The sequence below is a fragment of the Cyprinodon tularosa genome, unplaced genomic scaffold (genome assembly GCF_016077235.1).
Source record: "Cyprinodon tularosa strain WSP-4 unplaced genomic scaffold, ASM1607723v1 ctg187, whole genome shotgun sequence".
Lineage (NCBI taxonomy): Eukaryota > Metazoa > Chordata > Actinopteri > Cyprinodontiformes > Cyprinodontidae > Cyprinodon > Cyprinodon tularosa.
Window position 1 is genome coordinate 605,294 of NW_024038657.1, and position 27,517 is coordinate 632,810.

Below are 27,517 nucleotides of genomic sequence, written 5' to 3' on the forward strand. Positions count from 1 at the left end.
GAGCTCCTTATGGCACTGGCACAGTATAGAAGCAAAGCCAGTCAAAGGCTAAGAAAAAAGCGGCACTTTGTGGTAGCCATACTGCCTGTGCTGCATCCAGCCAGACAGTATGGCTGCTGGAGAATTAGCAACCACGGAATAAGACTGCAGAGGAAGGAGGGAAAACATCAAATCCCTTGTAGTTATATTCAGTGTTTGAAATGTAAATGAGCAGTCAGTGCACGGTCCTCTGTAGTAGACCCCCTGTTGAGCGGCAGGGGAAAAAAAGCCATTTTCTTAAAGGATTTCTGGACTACATTCATGCTGTCCATATCAGCTCTTAAAGCAACGGCCACACAAATTTGATAAACGCTTTTTTGTGCTCCCTGAGCATATAAGCTCACCACGGCGAACATGCCATTTCAGTGGCATTTACATCAACACATCAGAGAACAGCAATATACACAAAACATTTTGTACAGACTTCATATTTTGATGTTTTCGCAGTCCCAGTCCTTTATTTGTCAGTATGCATGAAACAGAAACAAATCAAGCTGAGGTTTTAGTGGAACAACACCTCTTTTATATTTTGGAAACTTCAAGCGTGTGTTATGGAGCTTTTCCACCTCTGTCGGTGGTGAGTGGGTTCGAGACCTCACTATAATTCAAGTCACTGGTACTGAGGAAGCAGCCAAGCTGAAGGTCTGAAAGAAACAGGCTTGTTTGTGAATCAGAAAGTAGAGGGGCTAGAAGGGGGGTCTTTTTTTTTTATTTAGCTGAGACTGTGATGCCTTTGTAGTTCAAAAAGATGGGATTCTGCAGTGTCTTACACAGATGCACTTTGTCTCATTTGTTTTTGCTAAAGATGGTGACAATTATAAAGGATGTCCAGCAGTTTGCTGTCATGTTGCACTATCATCCATTGCCATAATAGTAATGTAATCACATTAGTGTTACACAGAGATGCCAAAACCATTGCATTTTTGAAATTGATACAGTGAACAATGTCATTATATAACTTATAAGTACAGATGCAGCAGCTCTATGTATATAAAGTGATTTTAAATGATTCATCTACCACATTTATTTTAATTACTCAATTTTTTATTCCATTTTCTTTGTTTCATTAGTTTAAAGGAAATGTATACCCTGTCCTTGAATTCAGTGCATTTATTTATCTGCCAACTTAGGGAAAAGTGTGGGATTTGTTCCCAGATTTTTAGTGCATCTCTATTGATACAGTTAAAACTAAAATAATTTGCAATCCTTGCAGATTTATGTGTGAATTGATTTTCTGTCTACCATAAAGTTGCTGTCAGGTTGGGAGTCACCAAAATATTATTAAAAATGTAAAGAAAGTACAGAAATATTTGGATGAATATCAGATTTTTCTATTTTGACTAATAATAACATGTTGATAATATATCCTCAACCGCAATAAAAAAAATCTATTACATTAATCATACTTTTCTCATAATTGCTGAACAACTTATTGCATGTTTCTGCTGATATTTAAGTAAGTCTGTAAGGCTGGAATGCTGTTTTACCATCACCTTAATATTTAACTACCTCCAAATATTTCTTTATAAGATGATCTGGACTCTAAATCTTACTTTATTTGCAGTCAGAAAGTTAGTCAAACAACAATATTAGTTAATATAAAAATAGTAATAATTTGGGCCTAACTGCCCTCAGAATGGTAAAATCTTTATTCGATAGTCTAATGTAGGTGTGATAAGTTTCTAGTCATGATAAAAAATTTTAATATATCATCTAAATGTTAAACTAGTAACTGGAGGAATTGTACATTTTTATCTTTCTTTTTTTTTCATTGGGACATCAATAAAGAAAAATTTAAGAATTTTATTAATTGTGGTTACTACAACTTGTTTAGGGATATAAATCCTACTTTTTAATGTCATTGGTGTGCTGAAGAAGCCACATTTAAATGTGCATATTCTATTATTTGTTGTTGTTGAGCTGCAACTGTGTAAAGCAGTCACAGCAATACAGTTACAACTCTATAGGTAATGACGTAACGGTGTTCGTTATCACAATAATATCACCCAATATTGTGATAAGAAAAGTGCATATCAACCCAGCCCTACAGGGGTCTGCAACTTTTTAAATACTTTTGCTCTTGGTCCAGTGAAATTGACCTGGTTTTGAGCCGATAAAAACAAACAAAAAAATTAGCAAAAGTACATCAATATGGGATGTTGATTTATATGATATTTGTGAAAAATATAAAGGACAGGAAAAATAAATTAAATTGAATATTACTGGTAGTTCTAGAGTCATTCTCTATTGGAAATTCTCTTCCATTTAATAAATTCCATAAAATTAGATTTGTTAGAATAGATAGATTTTATATCTTTAGTTGGTTCTTTACTATTTTTATTATGAAGTTATGAAGAGCAATTGCTGTAAGTCCAAAGAACAGTTTGCCACCCGGGAGTTTCAAACCCCTCATCTAATTAGGCTTCGGTTTATATCTGTTTTTAATTCTTTGACATAGAATTATTCAGCTTTCCTGTTTATGCTGTCATTACCTTCAGCCTACCTTAAACTGCCGACTGCTGCTGTGAGCTGATTTCTACCTCCTCCTGGTATTTGTTTCAGGCTCAAAGTTACCCACCATGTTCTCCTATCAAAGCCCAAACAAACACATTTAATCTTCTCCAGCCCGACAAATATCTGCAGCAGAATTTTTTAGAGTTGTTTTGGGTTTGTTTTGTGTTCTCAACCTGCAAAATCTGTTAAAGGTGTCCGCCTTAAGAAGTCAGAGCAGCAATGACAGCGCTGCACCTCCAACTGCATGCCTCAGTACACATGGTTTGTTTGTTTTTGTGTGTGAAACATTTTTAGTGTCTGAGCATGTTTGCAGTTTAAGAGGGCAACACGAACCGGTCCTGATATCAGATGAAGGTTGTTGAAGATGTAATCTGGTATTGATTGAGTGCTTTTAGCACAAAATGTGTCATGGCAGAAAAAACAAAAACAGCTGGTCATCTGTTTGAGTGGAGTAGCTCAATCCTGACAAACGAAGGGAAGAAGCATGTCTGCCATGTTATTTATACAGACCACTCCCACATCCTCACAAGTCACCTTATAGCTTTAGAGAAAAGGATGCAAGCACTTCCTACCTAGCAAGCCACTGGTCTAGGAAATTTGGGCCCTTGTCTCCCTCCTTTTTCCTCCTGTTTGCAGCCGCAGTCTTCGCTTAGCAGCTCCAGCCACAAGGCTGTTATCTCTGTCCACCACTCCCTGCTATACAGCTCCCACAGCAGCACACACATTCAAAAACCCATCTAACTTTTCTAATCATTTTAGTAAGCAGGAAAGTTCTGGCAAACATGGAGTTCTGGAGAAAAAAAACAAGCTGTAAAGTTGCTGCCAAGACACCCCTGCTTAAAACCTTCTTAGGATTTCCTGCTGCTCTCAAGTTGTGCCTCTCCTTTTTTATAAATCCTGTTCAAAGCAAAGTGACTAATGTGAAATCTCCACAGAGTTTTAGAAACACTTGGTTGTAACAGATCAGGCAAAAAACCCTAAAATAAAATAAGATAAAGACATGAAGGAGGAAACGAAAACTAGCAAATATATTGAGACCTTAGTGTAAGCCAGTGCATGTCCAATCCTTCATGTGTGTGACACAGACCAGGCAGGTGTGGCGACAGCTTGCTGCTGAACTGTGTCCCAGCAGGTCGAAGGGTAACTGTCAGGTATTTTTGTTGGAAATTTACTGCAGAATGCACTGAGGGAGCCTCTCATGCCGGATGACTCTATTAATACCCAATGGTGCTCCCTGACACCCTGCCGCCACAGCTCTGTCTCATCCATCTATCCATCCATTTATGACTCAATGAATACTCAGCAAAAATCTACCCGCAAGATTGAAATGATACACTTCTACAAGATAACTTTTCTTCTCACCTTCTGACATTATTTAAGTCACTGGTTTTCTAGTTTTATCTAGGATTAAACCTTAAGTTATGTGTATTTGCTAAATGTTAGAATAATGATTGAGATGGATGGTATAAAGGACTTGTTTGCCTGTCTTGAAATTAGGAGGTCTTTCTATTTGACAGAAAAGCCTTTGAAGCTGTCCTACTTTGGCCACAAGTTGATTCTAACTCTAAGTTGGCCGATATGTCTTTCAGTCTCACCCAAACTCATGTAACTGAGTCACGTTTGTATGCCATATTGCTTAAACTCTGCAATCTTTCTATAGGACTGAGGTCAAGCCTTTGAGAAACACTGAGCTCTCAACTGTTACCATTTAGGCGGTATAATTTGGATCTTTGCCCCTTTGGATGAACCAGTTGTGCCCAAGCTGTAATCGGATGGATGACTTGAGATGGTTCTGAAAGCTTTCTACAGAATGTATTTTTATTTTCATGCCATCTATTTTACAAAGTATGACTATCCTATCCTACAGAACTGGAATGGTGTGTTAGGCTTACATGCTTCCCCCTTATTTCCTTCAAATTCAAATTTAATTTCAGTTTGAGAACCAGCAGCATCAAATGAGAGGGTGTCTTCCAAGAAAGAGACTCTATAATTGATACTTTTAAACTTGAATTAAATATACAATTACCCACATAGATGAGCCAAAGCGCCTTCCCTGGAAAGGTTTGACGAATACTAAAGATTAAGCTGTAACACCACAGAGTTTAGAGGGAGTCTAATGTTGGCTCTTGATATTTGACCGCAGCAGTAAAGCATGGCAGTGGTAGCATCATTCTGTGGTGCTCTGTCACCGCCAAGTGCTCAGGTCTTGGAGTAAATATTATGTGTGTACAGGGCAATCTTAATTTTAACATTAAAATTCTGAAATAGCCTTTCTTCAATGGTTATGAAAGCTTGTTGCTACAAAAACACCATGGAACGTTCTTATTACATTTGTCCTGTAGGTGCATTTTTATCCATCTTCATTGGGCTTTCCTTAATTAAAGAAAAGTTTTACAGTTTATAATTTCTAATGTATGACAAACTAGGGCCTTTTACTTGAAAAATGTGCCTGTAAGAGTTTAAATGTAGCCCTGCACCTGCCGGCGGTGCAGTAAAGTAATATGATTACCTTACATTGCATGGTTGAAGTGATTGTGTATCTTAGCCTGACCTCATGTCTCTCCCCAGCGTTGTCAAAGAAGAGATTTCCGATGACAACGCCAAGCTGCCATGCTTCAACGGGCGGGTAGTGTCCTGGGTAAGTGAGATGGATGTGACAGCCTCACTGCCCCACTCTCCCTGTCTGTTTACTGTGAGGCCTCAGCTTTATGTAAAACGTAGATCATTCAGGTTATGAAATGTAACACCTCCTCAGAGGCTTTCCAAAAAATTATCTCAACTTTCAGCTGTAGAGTTCAGTTTAAGTGCTGCCATTAGATATAAACAGCCTTCCCTTTTACATTTCATGCTGTAGCTCTAATCTTATCAGCTAATGCTTTAGTGAATTAAGTACCCCTTTAGTGTTTTGTGGTCATGGATTATAAACATAGTCATAAACCAGAGCTTCCCTTTGGGAAGAAGAAAAGGCTTGCTACACCGGTGAGAGGAGGATTTACATCTTCATCATTGTTTTGTCCCACAGGAGAAAAGACTTAGGTTAAAGCTTTACTTTTTAATATCGATCTGAAACCAAACTCAAGGATGTATAATATAGTTTGACACTCTACTTATTCAATCAGCTTCATGGATTTTTTTTGTGTTGCTGTTGAATTTAATTTTATTTAGTTACTTTCCTTCATTGATTTCTGATGAGGACACCATTATTCTGCTACCCTGGCTCCATAGGGAGGTCAAAGGTCAAATTTAACCACAATGTCGTCTGTCACTTGTTAGAGACTGCCATAGTCAATAACCGTTAACTAGCATAGACGGCCACCGACAGCAGCGCATCAAGTATCGACTCTACCCTGAATCTTTGCATTTCAACGTCAGATCTCCTTCATTTATTTGACTTTATTTATGACAGGCCACTATGCTGCCACTGAAAGCTGAGTATTTGATGTGCTGCACATTGGCAGTCTAGACTTTAGTTTATATGCAGAATATTGATTGGTTATTAAAAGCTCTCAAGTTAAATTGAGATAAAACAATAAAAAAATATGTACAAATTCAAGTAAGTAAAAACTACACATAAGTACACTGGCTCTACCCATAAGCACTGCCAGGAATGAGTAATTTAATAAAAAATACTGCAGTTTGACAGTATATGCTGTGAAATGTAAAACCAAAATATGAATTATATGACATGATTTCTTATATTTATCACTAAGTAAACCTTAGATATGTTGTTCTGCTCCCGAATAGACAGTAGTGACCATTGTTTGTTGTTAAACTGACGAAAAAATTTAGCAGGTTTTAGTAAAGTAGCTAACCGGCAATCAGCTTCTTTACTTCTATGCTGCTAGAAGCTTGTCTAATGTAGCTTTGAAACAGTGATACCTTAATAAAATGATTAGTGGCACTTCTTTAGTTTGCACACCATGACAACAATAAACAGCCTAATAAGCAAGTAGAAAGTGGGCAGCTTAACATCTTGGGGTTTGGCATATTAGAATAATCATAGTTAAAGTTGCTGATCTGTGCATTGTGCTGGCTTCTTTTGAGTCTATAGTTTTGAAGCATTATACTGTATTTATTTTGAAACATTAAATAGATTGTAGCAATAGTGCTATTATAATTTTTGGCTACTATATATGTTACCTCAGTAGCTAAACTGCAAATCAAAAATAACTGATCATTTCTTTTTTTACTCCTCCCCAGCTGGTCCTGGCAGAGAGTGCACACTCTGATGGAGGGTCTCAGTGCACAGAGAGCCATCCAGAGCTTCCCCCTCCCCTTGAGAGAACAGGGGGTATCGGAGACTCACGACCCCCCTCCTTCCAGTAAGTAGGCTACTTGCCGTGTGTCCTGTGTGAGGGGTTACACGCAGGCGTGCTGGCAGATGTTTTCAAGCATGCAGTCACATGTGGTGCCTGAGCTGTTTCTGCTGCAGCCGGCCCATATGTGCTAATTAAAATTCATCATCATCATCCTCATCGACTCGTATGGGAAGTGTAGGTTGTGCTCATGCCGAGGTGTGATTATATCACAGGATGAAGTGTCCTGAATCTGCAATAGGTGTGAGAATTTCTCCCACTTGTTTGGCTGCTCCCACCCACCCATACACTCATGAAGCAGGGAGTTGGTCTACCCATCTAAGTAAACATGATGCGCTCGCCGTCAGTGCTGCCGATGCTTGAAATAGCCCCTACAGCATAAACGTCTTCAGGCAAATACTTGCTCTCAGTGAGGCCTATTGTGTTCAGTCACTCAGAGCATTCATCCGTGCACTGCTAATAAAGACATACAGGCCCCCAAAACACATGCTCCAAAGGTTAGAAATGGGGATTTGACTGCAGCCACCTCGGCTTAGATGTTGACTGAAACCTGACAGATTATAAAATATCACACCAGCCGCCAAGTAGAGGTCCCTTGCTAAATTTAGCTGGGAGGGCAGTAGAGGGGTTTGTTGCCATTACAACACTGCAGGAATAAGACTGAGACTCTATATTGAGAACATGCAATCTGTCATGTCTCAGTCTATGTCTTTATCCACTATTTGACATCTCAGCTCGCTTTTGCCCTCTATGGACTGCTCCCCACAGCCTGGCTGTCAGCCTTCCTGATGATTTTATTGTTCCCAGCCAGCTTTCACTGCTGCCACCTTGTGGAGTGAACCTGTAACATGCTGCCATACACCACTACCCCCTTCCGCTAAGCCTCATTTCCCTCCTCCCCCCTTCCTCCTGCGCTCTCCCTTTCTTTTTCTCTCTTTGAGGCATACCGGCAGGCCTTTCTCTCAAAGGACCAGTGTGGTGCGTTACCTATGCCAAAGCTACCTTCTTTCTGAAATGAATCCTGCCTATTCTACCCTTTTACCTCTCTCTATCTCTCTCTAGAATATTATTACCACTTCATTTCTTCTTTGTGTTTTATTCATGCATTCCATGTGTTTGTCTGGATGAATAGCTTTATTTGAAAAAATCGGTGTTTGGGGCTGAGAAGGGACAAGCAACTGATGTGCCTCCGCTTGCTAATCCGGATTAAAGCACGCATCTTTATTTCCCAAGAGAGAGGCAGTGACGACTGGCAGCAGTCTAGAGATGGAGGGGCTGGAGGGGGGCAGCATTTGTTCACCTCTGTAGCAGAGCCTCGCTTCTGAGATAATCTCCCTAGAGATCAGCGGCCATCGACACCTTTCGCTGCTATCTAATCGTCTCCCGATGGATGGGGTGCAACGCTCTCCATATTTGCATGCAGGCACTGACCTGTGCCAGGTGCACCCATTAGTCCTGTGCTGTAGTTGTGTGCAAACACACCCCATTGAGCTCTTCATTCCGCTAAGTGAACACAGCAGAAGCAGAGTACTGTCTGGCCTGTTACGTCTAATTTGCATGGATTATCCACACACCACCGCTGAGGTATGAGAGGATATTGTTTTTTAAACAAGGCTAGGTGATGTTTATGCCACATATATGAGTCTGTCATTTGAGAATAGATGCATGTATTCAACTTTGTGGCTGTTCATGCAGGTGTTTCTCACCTGTCTAAGTGTGTGTGACAGACAGAACGAGTTGAGCTGAGTTCTCACCAGCTTCAGGTTTCCAAGGAGCCCAGTGGCTGTTGAGTCCTTTAACCCCTGGTGCCTGAGGCCACTGTGTTTCCAGCCCTCTGACAAAAAAAACAATCTGCCTCGACACTCCTCCTAGACCTCAAGGACACAGGCCAACTCATTGCTTTGCCCACAGCTGATCTACCACTTCGTACTTTTTACACGACCTGTCAATCTAACCTCTCTTTCTCTCGTTGAATCATGCTCAAGGCACCATCTGGGCTTTTCAATAGGCCTCATTAATGCCACCATTGTCCAGAGCGGCTCCCTCTCAGGCTATCTGGTCATTAAGGACGCTTAGTGCAAAACACATCACATATCGTAAAATAACATATCTGCTACGCTCCCTTCTCTCCCCCACAGGAGTGAATTTGAAACAGTATAGCAATATGAGTAGGATATCCCCCTGAGCCAGGATGGCTGAGGAACTGATATGGTAACTGACAGAAGGATGCTGTAGATGGAGATTCTGGAAGGGAGTGTAGAGCTGGCTGGAGAGTTACTTCAAACAGTCTTTGTGGCAGTATTGTTGAAAAAAAATCCCCAGAAGTTTTGCTATGTGTGTGTTGCAGTGCCAATGCAGTGAGCAGCCGTGACGGCCTGGACACAGAGACAGGGACAGAGTCTCTGCTGAGCCACCGCAGAGAGCGTGAGAGAGAGCGAGCACGCAGGAGAACTCGAGAGACTGAGCGTAAGTATCAGCAGCCAAGACTGGACTGGTTTATATAGTTAAAAAATAGGATTTTTTTTGGTGTGCTCACCTATACTTACACAAATGGAGCCTTTTACCTTTTGGCATTTTAAATCACTACCTGTAATTTATTTCTTTGGTATTTGATGTTGTAGAACAAAGCCAGTTTGCCTGAGCCTCCAGACTACCTATCTATGTAAAGCTGTCCTTGCCAGTTCTGCTGGTTTAGGTTTGCATTTGTGCCATAATTGTCCCATCATTACCTCGGAAAGTGCTCCTTAAGATGTTAAAAGCAACTTGGTGCCTGATTCCAGTAGTCATTGGGCAAGATGGAGGGAAGACCCTGAACAGGTCACCAGCCCTTATAGGGGTGACAAAGAGTTACACAGTACAAACGACCAGGCTCTTATAAACTTACATTTATGGGGTACTTTGAGAGACCAGTTTACAGTCATAATTTTTTAACTGAAGGAGGAAGCTGGAGTACCAGGGCAAAGCCTAAACATACACAGGGAGAGCATGTAAATGAACCCAGTTTGATATTCAAAGTAAGGACCTTCTTCCTGCTAGGGTAGGGTAAGTCATTGACAGGTTCTCTGCATTGGATGTGTTAAGCTTTATCAAGTGGTATCAGGTTAAATAAGAATCAATACAAATGCCCCTTTTTTTAACCTTTATTTGTAAAAAGAACCACATATGATTAGCTTCCCAATGTTCCACACTACGCTACTTTCTATTGGCCACACAGGATGCTTTGAAATTAAATGACAATTTAGGCCCTTTTATGAGAAAACTGATGAAGCACAAAGAGCATTAATACTTTTACAAAACAGTGTGTGTCGTGAAAGAAGCCTCCTGGCATTGAACGGTTCATCTTGTGCAATCACCAGGGCACACCGAGAATCACATCAGAATCAGAAGTGAATGAGTTCACTGTCCTAAAGTTACTGGAATTTACTGCCTTGCCCGATAATCCTCTGCTTTCTCTATGTGTGTCTCAGGATTATGAACGGAGGGTGATTTCCTTCTGCCAGTCACACTCAACTCTGCAAGCATGGTTAGATGCTGTCATAGAACTGTTTTTGGGGAAATCTGTGGGAGTTGTTTCTAGAATACCGACCACTCTAAAATAGTCAGTTTGGAAAATATATTCTCAACTAAGGAGACAATGTAGTTAAAACATGTTTTCATGTCACAGGTTGGGCTTCTCCTACTCTGTGGTTGCTGTTTATAGCTGAACTGGATCTCCCTCTCCCTCTGTGTCTGCTTCCCCCTGTCCTCTCTTTGCAGTGAGCCTGGCTCCTCGCATCCTGCGCTGCTGGCTCATTAACCGAATACTCATTAATTCATGTGGTGCAATTAGTGTAACAGAGCTCAGCGTCAGTTTGGGGTTGTAGGAAGGGCTTTCATATGCTGAAATCACGTTCAGCCATATTCTTAAGTGTTGTTTTTCATGTTTTACCGTGTTTCAGCAAAAACTTCCCTGCATTTTATTTGAATTTTATACAACGAAGAAGAAATGCAGAGGATAATTGTAAAAATGGATAGAAAAAAACTTTCATCAGTTTTTATTAAAAAAAAAAATGTGGCTTGCATTTTTTACACTTTGATCTTATACCTTGAAAATAAAATGCGGTGCATTCAGATATTAGCTAGTCCACATGTGTTACTTATTGTAAGATCTTGAAAACTAAGAGAAGGTCTCCAAAGTGTTTTAGAGAAACTTACTGAACAAACAGCATAAAGGTACACACCCTAGGATAAATTTAAAGCAGGAACAAGTCATACAATCAGTCAAACATTTATGAAAAAATTATGAAAAAGACTTGCTTATCCACATCAACTGACAAGCTAGATAGGTAGTACATTACTTAAAGCCAAGAGACTCATGGTAACTCTGGAGAAGCTGTAGAGATCCACTGCCTTGGAATGTATCATTCTGCTAAATCTGATCCTCATTAAAAAGTGGTAAGACCTAAAACCACTCACAAAGGAAACCTTTAAGTAGTTTTGTATACAGCTTATCACAATCCATTTAGAGGAAACAGTAAATACATGGATGAAAGAAAAGTCCCATGTCAGATGAGAGCAAAATGTGTCTTTTATCATCTCAACATGTAGACATCCACTCCACTGAAAACATGGTGCTGGCAGCATCATGCTGTTGGTATGATTCTCAGCAGCAGGGACAAGGGAGATGGTTCAGAATTGATGGGAAGATAGATAGACTTGAATACGTATCGATCGTGGCAGAAATATGTTAGAGGCTGCAAAGGGATGTGGACAATAACAATACAGCTAAAGCTGCAACGGAATAATTGGGCTGAAAACGTTAATAACCTTTACTGTGTTTTGTTGCTGTAGAAGTATATTAGCTGTTTGCTATGGCCTACACGGGTTTCTCATGTTGTACAATTATCCTCTCCCACATGGTCTTGGTTTGTAGAAAAGAAAAGAGTTGGTTTATTCCATTCGTGTCGTAAAAGCAAAAATACAAAGATTCCAGTTTAAGCAACTTTGCTTGATAACATCTTAACATTCAAGACATGGTAAGAAAACCGCATGGCTCCACAGCTAAAACAACATCTACCGGTACTTGTTTCTGTTAAACACCTTGATGTCTTAAAGCCACAGTGCACAAATATCTAAGAAAGAATTAGCTCTTTTTTTAGTTTAAAATGTTAAACTCAACTGACACAAATGAAACTCTAATATCAAAAAGAAATACTTGTTTACTTTCTTTTATAATACGGATCAAATAAAGACAAAGTCTTAAATAGTACACAACATATAAATGAATACTAAATGAGTTTGCCTTATACACTATGTTACAGTCACATTCCAGCCCTAAATCTAATTAATAACATGTTGTAAGCCTTGAAAAACGTTATTCACAACTGCTGTATGTATAACCTGGCTGATTCAAAGCTATTTTACAGAGGATAGGCCAAAATCTCCTTCTGTAGAGCTATAAAACAAATAGAAACACCTCAATTCAGGACCATTTACACTTCAGATGTTGTTCTTATTTAAAAAATACAAAAATAAAATTTTTTCTTCATTCCCTTTAGGAAGGAATACTTCTATAGGGGCTCTTTATCTCAAATTTTTTTTCTTCTTGTTTAAAGGTTCCGGATTTGGCAGCAGATTCCTTATCACTTTTGTTGGAAGTGCAGTGAGCATCTGCTGTTTTGTTTTTTAAATGAAAGATAAGCAAGAAAAAAACAAACTGGACATCTTCCTGTGTCCTCGTATCATATAAGCCCCTCTTTCCGTCTTGCTGCCCCTTATTGCCTGTAAGTTTGTTAGAGCTAATTAAATGAAACCAGCAGAGGGAGCCAGGATGGCCCCTTAGGGCTCACCAGCAGCTCATAAATCTGGCGAGCAGGGTCTGGTGAAATGTAATTTAATTTGGCTCAGTGTAGAGATGTGAAGACATATGAAGAAGGAAGTCACGGGGCCCCGCCTCACTGTCCTGCTGCCTCCAGCATCGTGATCATCAGCAACAGCAGGAATTTCCCTGACACATTATCCTCATGCTTTAGGTGATTCCTCCTCAGATTGAGTGATCACTGTTTTACAGTGTTTAACCACAGTAAACATATCCCTTCACATCTGAAAATGAAAAATGCAACAGCTGACATTTTCACAGGTCATCTACATGGTCTGGAGAATACTCATATTTTACAGTTGTGAAAAAGTATAAACAAATAAAAAAAAGTTTGGAGAAATACAGTTCAGATTTATTTCCAGAATTATAAAGATGCTTTTATTTTTGCTTTACCCTTTTCTGATGTTCTTTTTTCTCTTCTTTTCTGCTTATATCTTTTGAATCATTCCTTTCTGCGTCCTATCCCCTTTTTTACTGTCCTACCTTCATTTTGTCTTTCATTCCCAACTTAAATGGCATTACTCTTCACCCTCGTGTTCAGACACATATTTTGTTTCCTTCTTTGCCTATGCCATTGCATGCTGCTTTTCTTCCTGCGATTCCATGTGTTCTTCCTCTTGCCCCATCTTGTGACCCTTCTTTCAGCTTTCTTTCCCTCCGTGTGTCCCTCCTTCCTCTTTTTACTCCTCCTTCCTTCCATCTTTGTGTCTTTCCTTCTTTCTTTCCTGTCCCTCCTTCATTTTGCCATGAATTATTTCCCTCCTCTCCCAGTTTATGCCCTTACTTTGTTCCTTTTATTATTCCTTTCTTCCAGTTTCTGGATCTTACAGGTGTTTGTTTTTTAAATTATTGTATTCTCTATTGGATTCTATTGGACCGAAAGATAGTGTGAAAGCACCGTGAGTTTAGGATGTGTCTTATCCGAAGGACAACGAGGGATCGGGGGGAGAATGAACCTTTTTAAGAGAAAAAAATGGTATTGAGAGTGTTTTTGTCACATTAACAGTAATGATTTTCCCTCTGCTATCTGGATTGAGGTCAAAGAAGACACAGCAAAGCCAAAGTACTTATGCCAGTATTAAAGTATTAACAGGAAGCAGAAAAAAAATTGCTGTTGAAATTAAACCTCTTTTTTTGTTTTTAATTGAATATTGTGTTGATTGTGATTTTTAGGATTTATGTGGTATGTAAATATTTCCACTAGAGTTGTTTTTACCTGAAGAACGAGGGTAAACGATACAAAGTGGTCTTAAATCCTGAAACCAATGTTCTCTGATGGTGCCTGGGAGAATCCTGTCATCTGATTGGTTAGAGGTGGATTAGTATGAGGGGCTACTGTATAGTTGCGTGACATATGAGGAGCTAGGGAGGAAGGGAGGAGAATTTATTTTTTTCACTTTGTCACTTTGGGATGGACTGTTGATGAGGTGAGGTCTCGTCTCGTTAAACCTTCAGGGTTTATTTACTGTGATAGCATTTTCATTATTTAAGAGTAATTTTTTTGTAACCTGTTAATCATCCTGTTTTATTTTAATATATATCTTAAAATTATGATTTACATTTTTAAAGTTAATGTCTTAATAAAATATCAATATTTGTTCGAGGGACATTTGATGATTTTAAATTAAAAGGGTGATCATTTAAACTTTGGTGGTTTGTTTAGTTGAAAAGTAACAGCCTTAAAATTCTCTCTTGTTTTTGGACGACTTTCTGCTTATTCTGTCTTACTGTCCCTGTCTCCATTGTAGATAAGCTGTGAAGGCTGTGAGCAGACAGCTGGTGGGCTGAGGCTTAGAGAGCGGCTGGCACCACAAACACACAGATTTTCAGGCTGGCTCCTTGAACTTGTGCATTTGGGTTTTTTTTTGTTTGTTTTTGTTTTCTCTGGCGGTAGAGAGAAATATGTCTTGGTGAGAAAGCTGGTGCTGTTCATGTGCAGTAGCTCAGTTTACATAAGGGTGGAGCTAGTCATGGAAACCCCTGCGTTGCTGGAATGTTTTGCTTGCTCAAGGCAAAAACAAGGTAGGCCACGCCCTTTTCGCCTTATCACACCTTTCCGGCAGATCCGCTGTCACCCTGAGACAGCGCCACGCCAAAGGCAATGTACGTATGGATGAGGGCAAGAATTCATTTTAAACTTTAGGGGCTCTACATTTCCAGCTTCCATTTCTGTCCGATTCTTAGTTTAACAGGTTAAAGCTTCTCCTCCTGCAGATCTAGATTTCTCAGCAACCTAATAAACCCCATCCTGTTCTCCTTCTCCTTTTTATCCGAGCCCACAGAGATCAACATGACCTCAACATCTGACTCACAGCTCTTCTGCCCTCTTTTTCTCTGCAGTCCCTCGCATCAACGGTCACTCTAAATCTGAGCGTACAGCGAGGGACTCGGCCATGGGTTACGACAGTGCCTCAGTAATGAGCAGCGAGCTGGACTCCAGCTCCTTTGTAGACAGCGAAGAGGATGAGGATGCCAGCAGGTAACATACTACATCACTTTAAAATACCTACTTCCAAACCCACAAACAAAAAAAACTTTGTGCTGAGATAAGAGTTTACAAAAGTAGTGTTTTTTTTCTCTCAATTTTTTTAAATATAAAAAAGAAATTAATATTAGACCAAGATAACTAGAAGAATATTATTTTTTAACCTCTCAAAACGGGTACCAAACGAGCACCAAAGCACAATTAACACAGCCACAACATTCAAGCATGCCTTTATAACTGCTGTTCAAAAAAGACCTATTATTTTCGAGAATTAAAAAAACTACTTTGAGTCTTGTTTGAACTGATGCAGCTTGGGCTTGATGCAGCTTGGGTGTTTTGCTCACCCAATTTTCATGTATAAATTCAGAAACTGGAGGGTGTTAGCTTTCAAATAATGTATCACACATGTAATTTGGGCTTACAGTCCCTAAGTTATTTGCTTTTCCATTTGGGTATGCAAATTAGGTGAGAATTTCCCAAAAACAGGTGGATATTAAGAAGATCAATAATTTATGAACAATTTCATTTAAATTTAGGAGCTTTCCAGAACAACCTGGTCGTGTATAAAAAGTAGTTTTCCCCCAAACCTAAGTTCCTGAGCTAAAGGCAGCACGACAAATGTGGAAGAATTTACCAGAGGATTTTTGTGATATGAATAGTCATGCCATTATTTCATCTGGATTTAAATCCAGACTAGGTCTCTCTTAAATCTTTTTTTCTTAGCCATTAAGAAGTAAGCCTGGTGAAGCTCTTCAGATCATTACCCTAAATCCAGGTTTGGGTCACAAGCTGATAGTCAAACATTCTCCTTCAGGGTTTTCTACTAAAGAGCATAAATCATGGATTCATCAGTTACAGCAAACTGCCGAGCTCTAAAGCAACAAAGCAGGCCTAAACATTCACACTGCCACCATCCATGCTTAACTGTCTAAATATGTTTTTCTGAAATGTTGTTACTTCTGCATGAAATGTTACTTTGTTCATATCTTGCAAAAGTTACCCGTTTTGTTTTCAGTCCATGAAATATTTACCAAAAACTCACAAGGATCACTAAGATGCTAAACATGAGCTGGGCCTTTGTTGGTTTTTGGTTCGGCAGTGGTTTTCTTCTTGAAACATGAGGCCATTTTTAACAATCATAAACACTGACATTACTAAGACAAGTGGGGCCTGCTCTAGATGCCAACCTGTGTTCTTTTATTACACAACATTAGAGTTGTTGATGCAGTCTTGCTGTAATTTTGGTAGCTGCTTACTCTATTTGAAGGTTCACTAATGCTAATAATTTGTTTATAAAGACTTTATTAGCACTTCCATAGCGATAGATTCTATTGGCTTTGATTCTAATTTAGTCTTCAATGTATTTAGATACTTCATGTTGTCAGTTAGGTTCCATTTTAGTGATTTTTGTTAATACTACATGATGTTTAAATAGTTGAATTGATCTTAAATTTTCAGAGTAATATGGTGATTAATTACATTTGCAAAGAGAAAGTCCAAAGCCTGGAGTCCAAGGGTTGTGGTGTTCTCTCAGTGCATTTCCTGCATTCTCTCCTGGTCTTCTTAGTTACTCCTAAAATGAAAATAAAGCATCTTCAATGATTGTCCTGTGTGCATGCATGTATAATTGTCTTAAATGTCTCCATGTTGCCTTGTGAAGGATGGACGGATGAGCTGTCCAGAGCTGGTGTAACATTTCTTACACACTGTAATTGTTTTTTAGGATCATCCAAGTTTATTGTTTTCCTGTGGTTTCTTGCAAACAAAACATTTTCATATGTCTCCTCACTATTGCCTCTCCCAATTATGTAATGATGGATGGAGTTTGCTCAGATACAAAATGTAGCTTAGGGACTTTAAACAATCTTAGGTTGACTTGACTTTTTCTTTTCTACTTCAACCTTGGTTTGAATCTGCTCCATCCAAACCCCCCCCCCCCCCCCCCCCCCCCCCTCTTTTTAACCTACTGTTTTCCTTCTGTGTGTTTCAGGCTCAGTAGCTCCACAGAACAAAGTTCTTCTTCACAGCTCATGCGCAGACACAAGCGACGCAGACGGAGGCACAAAATGGCCAAGATAGACCGGGTAGGCACTTCAAAGCCCATAACTGCCTGAGCAGAAATGAATGCTGATGCCGAGCAGCGGAAACAGATGAGAGAGTTGATCGATATAGACTTCATGCCGCTTTTTATTTACCCTGTTCTCACTGCAAACCTCCTCTGCCCTTTCTAGTCTTCATCCTTCAGCAGTATCACAGACTCCACTATGAGCCTCAATATCATCACTGTTACACTCAACATGGGTAAAATTAGTTGTGTACTTTGCCTTATTTCCCCACAAGAACTTACTTCTTTTTATTCATACTTGTATTTCTTTTGCTTTTTGCAGAAAAATACAACTTTCTGGGCATCAGTATTGTAGGTCAAAGCAATGACAGGGGAGATGGAGGCATTTACATTGGCTCCATCATGAAGGGAGGAGCTGTGGCTGCTGACGGCAGAATAGAACCAGGAGACATGCTTCTGCAGGTATGCTTCTACATTTACAAATTCTGGTCAAAAGTGCAAAATTATGATGAATACCAGCGTTTTCACGAGTAGGGATGACTTTTTTAGCTGTCACTGTTAGTGCGTCACAAAAGAGACTAGAAGATACTAGTTTGTCTCTGCCTGTGGTTTCTGAAGCACGTCAATAACCACATCTTATTCGCTTCCGTCACTAGACTTTTATGTTGAAATTTTCCTTTGTGCGGTTTTTTGATCTCTGTGTGACAGTTCTATTATTACACCTCATATGAGGCACGTGAAGGCTATTCGCATTTTCTGTGATCACTGCATTTACGTGCATTTGATACAAAAAGGTTTAGATTTATAGGACCTGGAAGTCCCTATAGCTCTGTAGAAATGATTGTAAGAAAAATAACAGCTTAGACATTTCTCTAACTCCATTAAAAATGATATCAAATTTCTAAAACCTATACAGTGTAACCTGACCATAATGTTTCTGTATGTAAACCAGGTAAATGATGTGAATTTTGAGAACATGAGCAACGATGATGCTGTGAGGATCCTGAGAGAGATAGTTTCTAAAACGGGGTAAGAGCATCAAAGTCACTCAGACCGGTTAACATTTGAAAAGATCACAGCACACTGTTTTGTTTGTGCTTTGTAATATTACATCTTAAAGACTACATTTAGTATAACAGGTTGCAGAATATCTACTTTGTCACAGAAAGTTTCATTAAAAAAGTTGGAAATGCTTTAATGTCAGCAGCTATGTGTCAGATTGTCATATTTTGTTATTTTTCAATACTTCAGTTGTCAGCAGCTTTATGCCACTTACATATTTAAGGCCAAGATTAAGATTTTGTTAAAAGGCTTTAAATTATTTCATCTTCCCTCCAAGCCTCTTGTTTTCTGTGCAACATGGCAAAGATAAATTTATTCTGGAGTTTGTAAGTTCCAGATATTTGAGCAGTTTTTTTTTTTTTTCTTGGAGCCATCACCTTATTCATCAAGATCTCATGTGTTTTTTGTTTTTTTTGTTTTTTACCGATATTTAAGAGAAATATATTTTGGTGTCCCACCATGTTTGTACCCTTTGTAAACCGTAAACAGTAATTTCCTTGAAACTATGATCCAAAAAGAAACATTTAAGTATGAACACAAAAAAAAGTTTAGTTATGTTTGGTTTATAGGAATTGTTTGAAGTCTAAATAATTTCAGCATCATAATTTTTCCAAAATTTTCTCTATAATGATTCTTCAGTCTTAAGTTAAGGTTGCAGCGGTAAGAGATGGATTTTTTTTTTTGGAAAAATAAATATGAAGGGAGCTGTTAGTTGATAAATCATTGCAGTTTGTACACTAGAACATTTTAAAGAATATTTTTGCAATTTACATGTCGTTATACTTAAGCTAATAATTGAAACGCCTTTTAAAAAGTATTTCATTAATGAGGAAACTTGTATGTTAATGCAGAATACTGTTGGGTTTTTTTTTTTCTCCTGCATTAATTTATTCTTAAACTCTTATTTTTTAGCCCCATTAGTCTTACTGTTGCCAAGTGCTGGGATCCATCTCCAAGAAGTTACTTCACTATCCCACGTGGTAAGAGCTTTTTCAGTCATGTTGGGGGTGATGATCATGCACTTCTGGCAAAAGTATACTCACTCCTTGAACTTTGTCACATTTCAACCAAGCAGTTCATTCATCTTGAATGTACAAAGTAAAGGATAAGTTAAGTAGTAGCAAAATAATGCAAACAATTCCAAATTGGGTCAATTCTGGTAGCTGTTTGGTGGCACTGGAATTTAATTAGAGGTAATATAGTAACGTGGAGTTAAAAAGAAAAATCATAGTTTTTCTACCGTGTATCATCACCCACTTTATGCTGGTTTATCATTAAAAACTCCAACAATATATATATCAAAGTTTTTGGTTGTATTGTGACAATATTTGAAAAAGAGGTGTAAATTCAGGCTACTGTATCGGATAAAATCTGAGCTCAGCAATGTTAGTGTCTGTCACCTTGAGTTTCTTATTATTTATCTGTTTGCTCATTGTTCCCAGCGGAGCCAGTAAGACCCATTGACCCTGCAGCCTGGATTTCTCACACCACAGCCTTGACTGGACCATATCCACATTATGGTAAACACTGCCAGAAACTTATTTACCATTGTATGACAACTTTGTGTCAAATTCTGGTAGATTTTTATTCCCTCCTCCTTTTTCTCAGAATTCGATGACCTGCCTCTGTCTGTTGGTAAAACAGACATGGCAACCATTGTAAAGGTGATGCAGCTTCCTGACTCAGGCCTGGAGATACGGGACAGGATGTGGCTGAAGATCACCATTGCGAATGCAGTCATAGGTGAGGAAAGCTGAGCAAAGCAAAATGTTGCAAGCACACACTTTTGTGGTTTTAAAGGCAGTTTACTGTAAGTCACACAGAAATGCAGTAGGTATACGCAGCACTCAAAGCTGGTGCCTTTTATGAGCTGGGGTAGTATTATTATAGTGCTTGCACAACGTGTTTGCTTGTACCTTTCTGAGTCACCTAGTTGTGTAAGCAGTTTTCCCACCTTAAATGTGTGTGTTGCTGTTTAGGTGCTGATGTGGTGGACTGGCTTTACTCCAGAGTAGAAGGCTTTAAGGATCGACGAGACGCAAGGAAATATGCCAGCAGTCTACTGAAACATGGCTACCTGAGACACACAGTCAACAAAATCACCTTCTCTGAACAGTGCTACTACACATTTGGGGATCTCTGCCAAAGTACAGACCTTTAGTTTGTGTATTAACAGTTTATCTCATGTTTTTTCATATTTTGTTATGCTCATATGATGCTCTTCTTCTTTAAGACATGGCTTCTCTAAATTTGAATGAGGGATCCAGTGGTGGGGGTTCGGAGCAGGACACTTTAGCACCTCTACCTCCCACCACCAACCCTTGGCCTCTGGGAGGGCAGCCATTCCCATACCCGCCTTTTCCATCTGCGCCCCCCTGCTTCCCACCGGGATACTCCGACCCGTGCCACAGTTTCCACAGCGGGAGCGCCGGCAGCCAGCACAGTGAAGGTGAGCAGCGAGGAAGGCGCAAGACGGGCCCCCTGGTTTTCCATCAACAAATCATGAATTAATGTAATCTGACTCAAAACGGCATCAAACCGTCTGTCACATGACATCAGTGTTAGCAGAGTGTGACTCACGCTTAACGTTAGCTGTTCTGGCCCTTTGCTTTGGATTTCCTTTTCCATCATTGAGTTTGTGTCTCCTAAAACGCATCCTGTTGTTGTCAAGGTCAGTCATGAGCATGTTGAGTCACGCAGTGGGCAGCTCTGCAGTACTGGGTGTGTAAAAATACTAAAAGACATCTGATTAACCATGTGATTTGGAATCACAAGCAGTCCCATCTCCTCCCCTATTAGTTTTCAGATGATCTTTTTGTCATTTTATTTTAAGTCTACATTTGACGGTGCTGCATGGTTTTTGCTTTGAAGCAGCGTTGAAAGATTGGCAGGGTTAAGTTATCAATTTGTGTTTTCATCATTGTGAGTGACTCATCCAAGCATGGCCACATCTTGCTTTCAGCCATTCCTTTCACCAACCTTTGCGAGGAAATAGATGGAAAAAAAAATGGTTTTAAAGTAAAACCCAATTTCTTCAATTATTTGCATGTGATCCTTTTATTGGAATATAAGCCATCCATTTTATTAAGCTTGATAAAAAAAGAAAATGACAAAAACGTGTGTTAGTTTTAAAGGTAATAGAGCAGGTTCAGAATGTCAGTCAGTGTGGGGACATCTGGCCTGGGAGGTGTGTGTAATTCTGTTGTTCCCTCTGTTTCTGCTGGGCTACGGTAGACTGAAGGAGGAGGTAGTCCCAGGACACTGGGGGAACCGGTAAGCCTGCTAACCCCCCTCTCCTCCTCCTCTGCTGCTCTTTTCTTTTCACTCACCATCGTCTCACTGTCCCTCTGTGCTCTCATCTATTTATCTTGCACTCAGCATTCTCCACCTATCATATCGCAGCTTTAAGGTTTCTCCTTTTCTCGTCTCCCCCTGTCTTTTGCCAGCTCCATGATTTTTTTTTTTCTGTCTCTGTGTATCCCTAACAGCCGACTCTCCCCCTCTGCACCTTTGGGCATGTGTTTGTACTTTGCTTGGAGGTGCATGATACAGGATGGTCAATCTTAAGGCTTGTGCTCATAGGGTACAATCATGCACCACTTTACCCAGTACTGTTGGGCTCATTGCAGAAGTTAAAATGTGTGTTTTGCAACTTTTGTTACACCTCCATCAGATACCACGATGATACTGAAACCGCCTGTTTGATGATTGACTAATATGTTTTTGTGTAATTTTACCAATATACATTTTTCTGATGCTGGTGTATTCTGTCCACATGTGCAGTAGCTTGCAGATGTATTCAAACCACTTGGACATATTCAGGTTGCATTACAGCGAAAGAGAGAGAAAAAAATAGATTTTACCTGAAAAAAGTAGCAATAAGTAGAATATAACTAATTAGGGATTTTCAGTTTTGAAGGTGTTCATTGAGAACATCAACCTCTGAATTAATACTCGGTAGAACCCTTTTTGCTCCACTTCCCGTACTGAGAGTCTTTTAGAGTGTGATTCTAGTGTTTCTATCAGCTTTTGTTTTCTAGAAAATGTATTTATTGCCCTTTGTTCTTTTCAAAATGGCTCATTAATATCATTTGGAAAGTATTTCCGTACATCAGTTCTCCAGCCTTGCCTCAGATTTTCATTTGGCTGTAGGTATGGATTTTGACTGGGCCATTCTAACACACAAGTATGCCTTGATCTAAACCATTCCTTCTTAGATGTATGTTTAGAGTTGCTGTCTGATTGGAAGGTACTCTGGCCCCTTTCTAAAGGGTTTTTAAAATTTTTCTATTCTGTATTCAGCGCTGACCACCTTCCACCACAGCACTATACTGCTGCCATCAAGTTTAAACATGCAGACAAGGGTAGTGAGGATGGTTTACTGTTTCCATCTCTGCGAAAACATTATTTTTTCATCTCATCTAATTAGAAAACCTTTTTTTGCATCAGTTGTCTCTACCTCTGGTACTTGAAAGCATTTGTCTAGATACCTTTAGATGCAGCACTGTTTTGATACACTGAGTCTCTCATTAAAAGGCCACTGCAGAACTTTGTATCAGCAGTTTGATCCATGTGTGTTGGAGATGGGATCATCTAGAAATCATAGGACAGTGGCTCTCAAGGATTGGGGCTGAAGCCACCTTTTTGTTTGCATTTTTCGGTTTTGTCTTCTTCACTCTTGCTGGATTTATAGAGCACGTATCTAACAGCTGTTATGTTGATAGAGTATCCCACCTGCGCTCTGAATAGTTGCAGCTCCTCCAGAGTTACCGTGAAAATTTGTATCATTTTCAGATGATGCATTCTAAAACTATTTACCACTTTCTCGCCATTTAACGTAAACTCATAATAAAATACAATTCGTTTTTTTGGTGGGAAATGTAACAGTATGTTAAGAAAGTTCGAGTGGTATGAATATTTCTCCAAAGCTCTGTATTAGCTGTTAATGTTTTGGTGTAGAAACATCAGTTGCAATATGATTGTGATTCTTGCGGTGGATCTTTGACTTAATCATTTGCAATCATGTTTCCTGACTGGTGGCTCTTTTCTAGATTGCTTAAGAAACAATCTGGTCACATCTTAAACAAAAAGCTTTAACATATTTTTTCTATGCATTATTCAAAGGTCTTAATGTGTCAGTTTTAGAGTTACAGTTAACTAAAATTCTGTTAAGCTATTGTTTAATGTGTGACCTTTTACTTTTTTTCCTTCGATCAGTTTCTGGTTCTGAGTCAGCTCTGGTTGATCTGTTGCAGCTGCTCTCAGAGTGTTTTTGGGTTGACTCTGCAAATGCTGCAAAAGCTCTAACTGATTCAACCCTTTTTTTCTTATTTTTATTTGTTTGCGTTGTCAACAGGAAGCCGAAGCAGTGGATCGAACCCCAGCGCAGGCAAAGACAGACACTCCCCACAGGAGAAGGTTCAGAAGCCAACAGGCCGCGAATCTGAGTCGGGCTTCCGTGGAGGGAAGCGAGGGGACAGGTCCATCAGCCAGATGAGCCATCACAGCCATGCTAGGTCCAGCCTCAGTCACAGCCACTCACACAGGAGCCACTCGCTGCCCCAGAGCAACCATCCCTCCTTCAGCTACAGCCACACTCCCTTCACCCAGCCGGGGCCGGGCTCCTGCACGCAGAGCGAGAGAAGCCATGCCTCCTCCTATGGCCCCCCAGGCTTGCCTCCTCCGTATTGTCTAGCTCGACTTGCCCCCAAAACCTCAGTGAGCAGTAGCACACCCCCTGGAGCCCCTCCCGGGAGGGAGCTGGCGACTGTTCCTCCCGAGCTCACCGCCAGCCGGCAGTCGTTTCAGCACGCCATGGGCAACCCTTGTGAGTTCTTTGTGGACATCATGTGACAGAACAGTGCCTTTGAAAACAAAGTGAGCACAAAACAATCCTGCTAGAACTCACTTGCATCTTTTTCTTCTTTCTCCTCAGTCTTTTGAGCACCCCCTAAGTTCAGAATGTAGATACTACCTGGCCCCCCTGTAGCCCTCTGCTCTACCTACGATGTCCACAGAAAGGAATACAGGCTGCTTTAGCACAAAGGAAGGATTCCTCTCAATCACAAGCACAGGTGCTCCACCTGAAAGCCTCTTTTTTTTACAGACATGTACAGTTTGTGAAACGTGAGTGCTGTTTGGTGTGGTGATGTCTTTGAAGCTGCCATGCAGACATTCTCGGGTACATCGTGGATATAATCTGTTCAGCAACACCTTTAACTAGGCTGGAACTGGATATCAATCCCCCAGACCCAGACTGAAAACTCTTGTCAAAACTCCTAGGCCCCTTTCTCCACCGGTTCTGGGGCTTTGTCTAAGCTCTTAGTGCCAACACTAACCCTGATCTGTGGATTCTTCAGCTTCAGGAGGAAAACCCCATCGCCTGCTGCCAGTTTTAGCGAGGCTGCACAGTGCATGTCTGAACTGCTTTAAAGAAATTTTATAATTTAATTTGTTTAAAGTATTAACTAAACCAGAAGAAGGAGGCTCCCTCTCGCCAATGTTCTAAAGGATAAATCCGTACACTGGATGATTTTGTGATGTTATTTATGTGGTCTTGTTGCGTCTATGATGTTGTCGCAGTTTGTCTCCTCCGGCTCCCTGACAGACAATCAGACGTCATCATTTGTGTGTCAGAGGCCAGTTCCTGCTCTCTCAGCTGTTCACTGTCAAACATACAGTGGATGTAAAAACTCAACACCCCTCTGGTAAATGACAGGGTTTTGATTGATATAGTTTTGATAACGTTTTCTTCCTTTATTTAAAATATTTCCTCTTTATTATTCAAAGGTAAAACAAATATGTTAGAGTGGGGAAATATACACATGAAAATGTCTTAAGAATAAGAGCCTGGCTGCATAAGTGTGCACAACACCTGTAATCAATTTCCGCTTTGCCTGTAGGATATTCCGCACAAATTTCCATCCTTTGGCTAACACAGCAGCTTAAGGAGTGAATAAAAAAAGTTAAAAAAATATATATATCTGGGTATAGAGAAATTAGTTAGGAGAGGAGTACCAAAAATTATAAAAGTATGTTTACTAGCACAATAAAGAGTTTGTAAAGTTGGTAGTAGTTGGAGAATTTATGGAACATTTATGGAGCTTTTCTAGGTGCAACAATAATGTCCTGTTTTTGAATGTCTGATCTAAGAAGAACTGAAAGACAGAAGCCTTTTCTCAAAGACACATCAAAACAATTAGTGAATCTACGCAACATTTGTTAGATTAAATCAAATTAACAATCTCTAGATCTAAGTGGTGGTGAAAAACACAACTGTACACCAAAAACCATTTACAGCACAATACATTAGTCAATTGGATCCAAAAACTTTAGGTTTCTGTTTTGCAAAAGCTGAACGAAGATTTCGTTTTTTTGTCTGTTCTGAGTTCAAGCATACATCAAAGTCAGAAATTAGTTTTAATTTGGAATGGCTGGGCCAAAAAAATTTAACAGGGAGGTGGGCGTCATCTGAAGAAAGCTATGAAGAAGAAATGTCCTCAGAATTAGAGAGATTTGGAGAACTTTTTCTAATATAATATTCACTATTACCAAAGAAGATCAAACCCTAAAAGATGCATTAGCAAAGTATTGCTTTCAGGGTGTGCACACTTATGCAGGTTGTTGAGCCTTTTAGCTTGAAGTGTTAAGGAAGTAAGTTATATTTAAGATGGAAAACATTTGGTAGTTGTTGATCATATTTTTTCTCTAAATAACTGAAACCTGGCTCTTTGCCAGGGGTGTGTAGACTTTATATCAAGTACCTCTATTCCCATCAGGTTAGCTGAGTAGCTGAGCTGATAACACTTTGATTTGCACAAAGAACATTAGCAAACATGTAAGCACAACTATCAGACTTAATGTGTCAAACCGGCTGTGAGAACATCGTGATAATTCAGTGGGAAGGAAGCCAAGACCTCATTTGTCATGGATCTTTACCCATGATGTCGGAGCTCTTTATATTGCCCTTTCATGTTTTCTGTTTTTTGTTTTTGTTTGTTTGTGATTGTCATCCGTTTTTTGTTTTTTTTCTCATTTCACGTAAGGTTAAATTACCTTCAAGGGGAATCCTGTCCAACAGCACAACCTTCCCCTTGCAAAACGACAGCAAACCCCTGTTGTAACTATTTAAGGAATAACTACAACAGGGAAATAACACTCTAGTTTTATGAGCACTTTCCCATTTTGTCTTTCCCTTTAAGTATGAAACACTGTTTTCAATCAAAGCTTTCTCTTTAATTTTGTTTCATTACAAAAGAATAAAATGTACATAGAAATTTATTATATATAAGAATTAAAAATATATCTGTTCCAACAGTTTGTCTTTATTGGTGGACGCTGTGTCTTTTAATGTTCTGCCCATAAAAAGCAAATCACTGGAAATCTCATCACCAATAACCACTCTGCCTTCAGGATTGTTCATGTCCCAACCAATTGGTCTAAGATTAAAAACAAACACATTTTCACTGCTAGAACAGACCTTATTCTTGTTTCCTAAATGTATCAAAACTAAAACTTCCAAATCTGAATGAGTTTAAAGCAATTACAGATGAATACATTTAGAGTGGGGCTTAGTAAAAATACAATAAAGACTAACTGCTAAATAAAAGCAAGGTTTAAAGAGATTTTGTCTGTGTTATTTCATTATTTATAACTGAATCAGCAGAGGACTGTTTTACAAGAAAACAAGATAATGGATGAAGCCATCAATTTACAGACGTTGCTTATTAAAGCCCGGACTCTTTCACAAAAGCACTAACATAAATCACAAAGGTGGTTTATTCTATGCAGCTAGCCTGCTCCAGACCAGGTTTAGAGCCTGGTTTAGTTAATCCAGGTACCGTAATTGCTGAGTCAACATCACACAGATCATATACCAAAATATATGTTTATGAAATGTGTGAGTATTCCGTTTTCTTATGTTTTCTGCTGCAGTAAAATACCAGTAAAACATATTATTTAGTCAAGTACTCTAAATATTTTAACATTATAATGGTAGTCTCTACCATTATTGTTTAGTTATCCATGTGAACATCGTTACTGTTGGATTATTGTTTTAGACATTTTGGTTTAAGTTGGACAGAAAGGCATTTAATAGACTATCACGTGTGTTGGGGCCGGTAATAGATAAATAGTTGATAAATATGCAAAGGTGTCCATTAAGGCAGGGCATAAAAGTA

The 27,517-nt window shown here is 39.4% G+C and overlaps 1 protein-coding gene across 1 annotated transcript in view; it reads left to right on the forward strand.

Moving 5' to 3' along the window:
- The window catches only part of LOC119781999 (segment polarity protein dishevelled homolog DVL-1-like), a 28,290-nt gene extending 2,988 nt beyond the window's left edge, over positions 1-25,302 (forward strand). The window contains exons 2-15 of the mRNA XM_038282678.1: positions 5,122-5,191; positions 6,754-6,875; positions 9,217-9,335; positions 15,067-15,205; positions 17,202-17,295; positions 17,443-17,512; positions 17,599-17,738; positions 18,229-18,305; positions 19,251-19,318; positions 19,781-19,858; positions 19,947-20,081; positions 20,318-20,485; positions 20,572-20,787; positions 23,695-25,302. Coding sequence (XP_038138606.1) covers positions 5,122-5,191; positions 6,754-6,875; positions 9,217-9,335; positions 15,067-15,205; positions 17,202-17,295; positions 17,443-17,512; positions 17,599-17,738; positions 18,229-18,305; positions 19,251-19,318; positions 19,781-19,858; positions 19,947-20,081; positions 20,318-20,485; positions 20,572-20,787; positions 23,695-24,191 — 1,993 coding nt within the window. The 3' untranslated portion in view covers positions 24,192-25,302. The remainder of the gene's footprint in view (positions 1-5,121; positions 5,192-6,753; positions 6,876-9,216; positions 9,336-15,066; positions 15,206-17,201; positions 17,296-17,442; positions 17,513-17,598; positions 17,739-18,228; positions 18,306-19,250; positions 19,319-19,780; positions 19,859-19,946; positions 20,082-20,317; positions 20,486-20,571; positions 20,788-23,694) is intronic.
- The last annotated feature ends 2,215 nt before the right edge of the window (positions 25,303-27,517 follow it).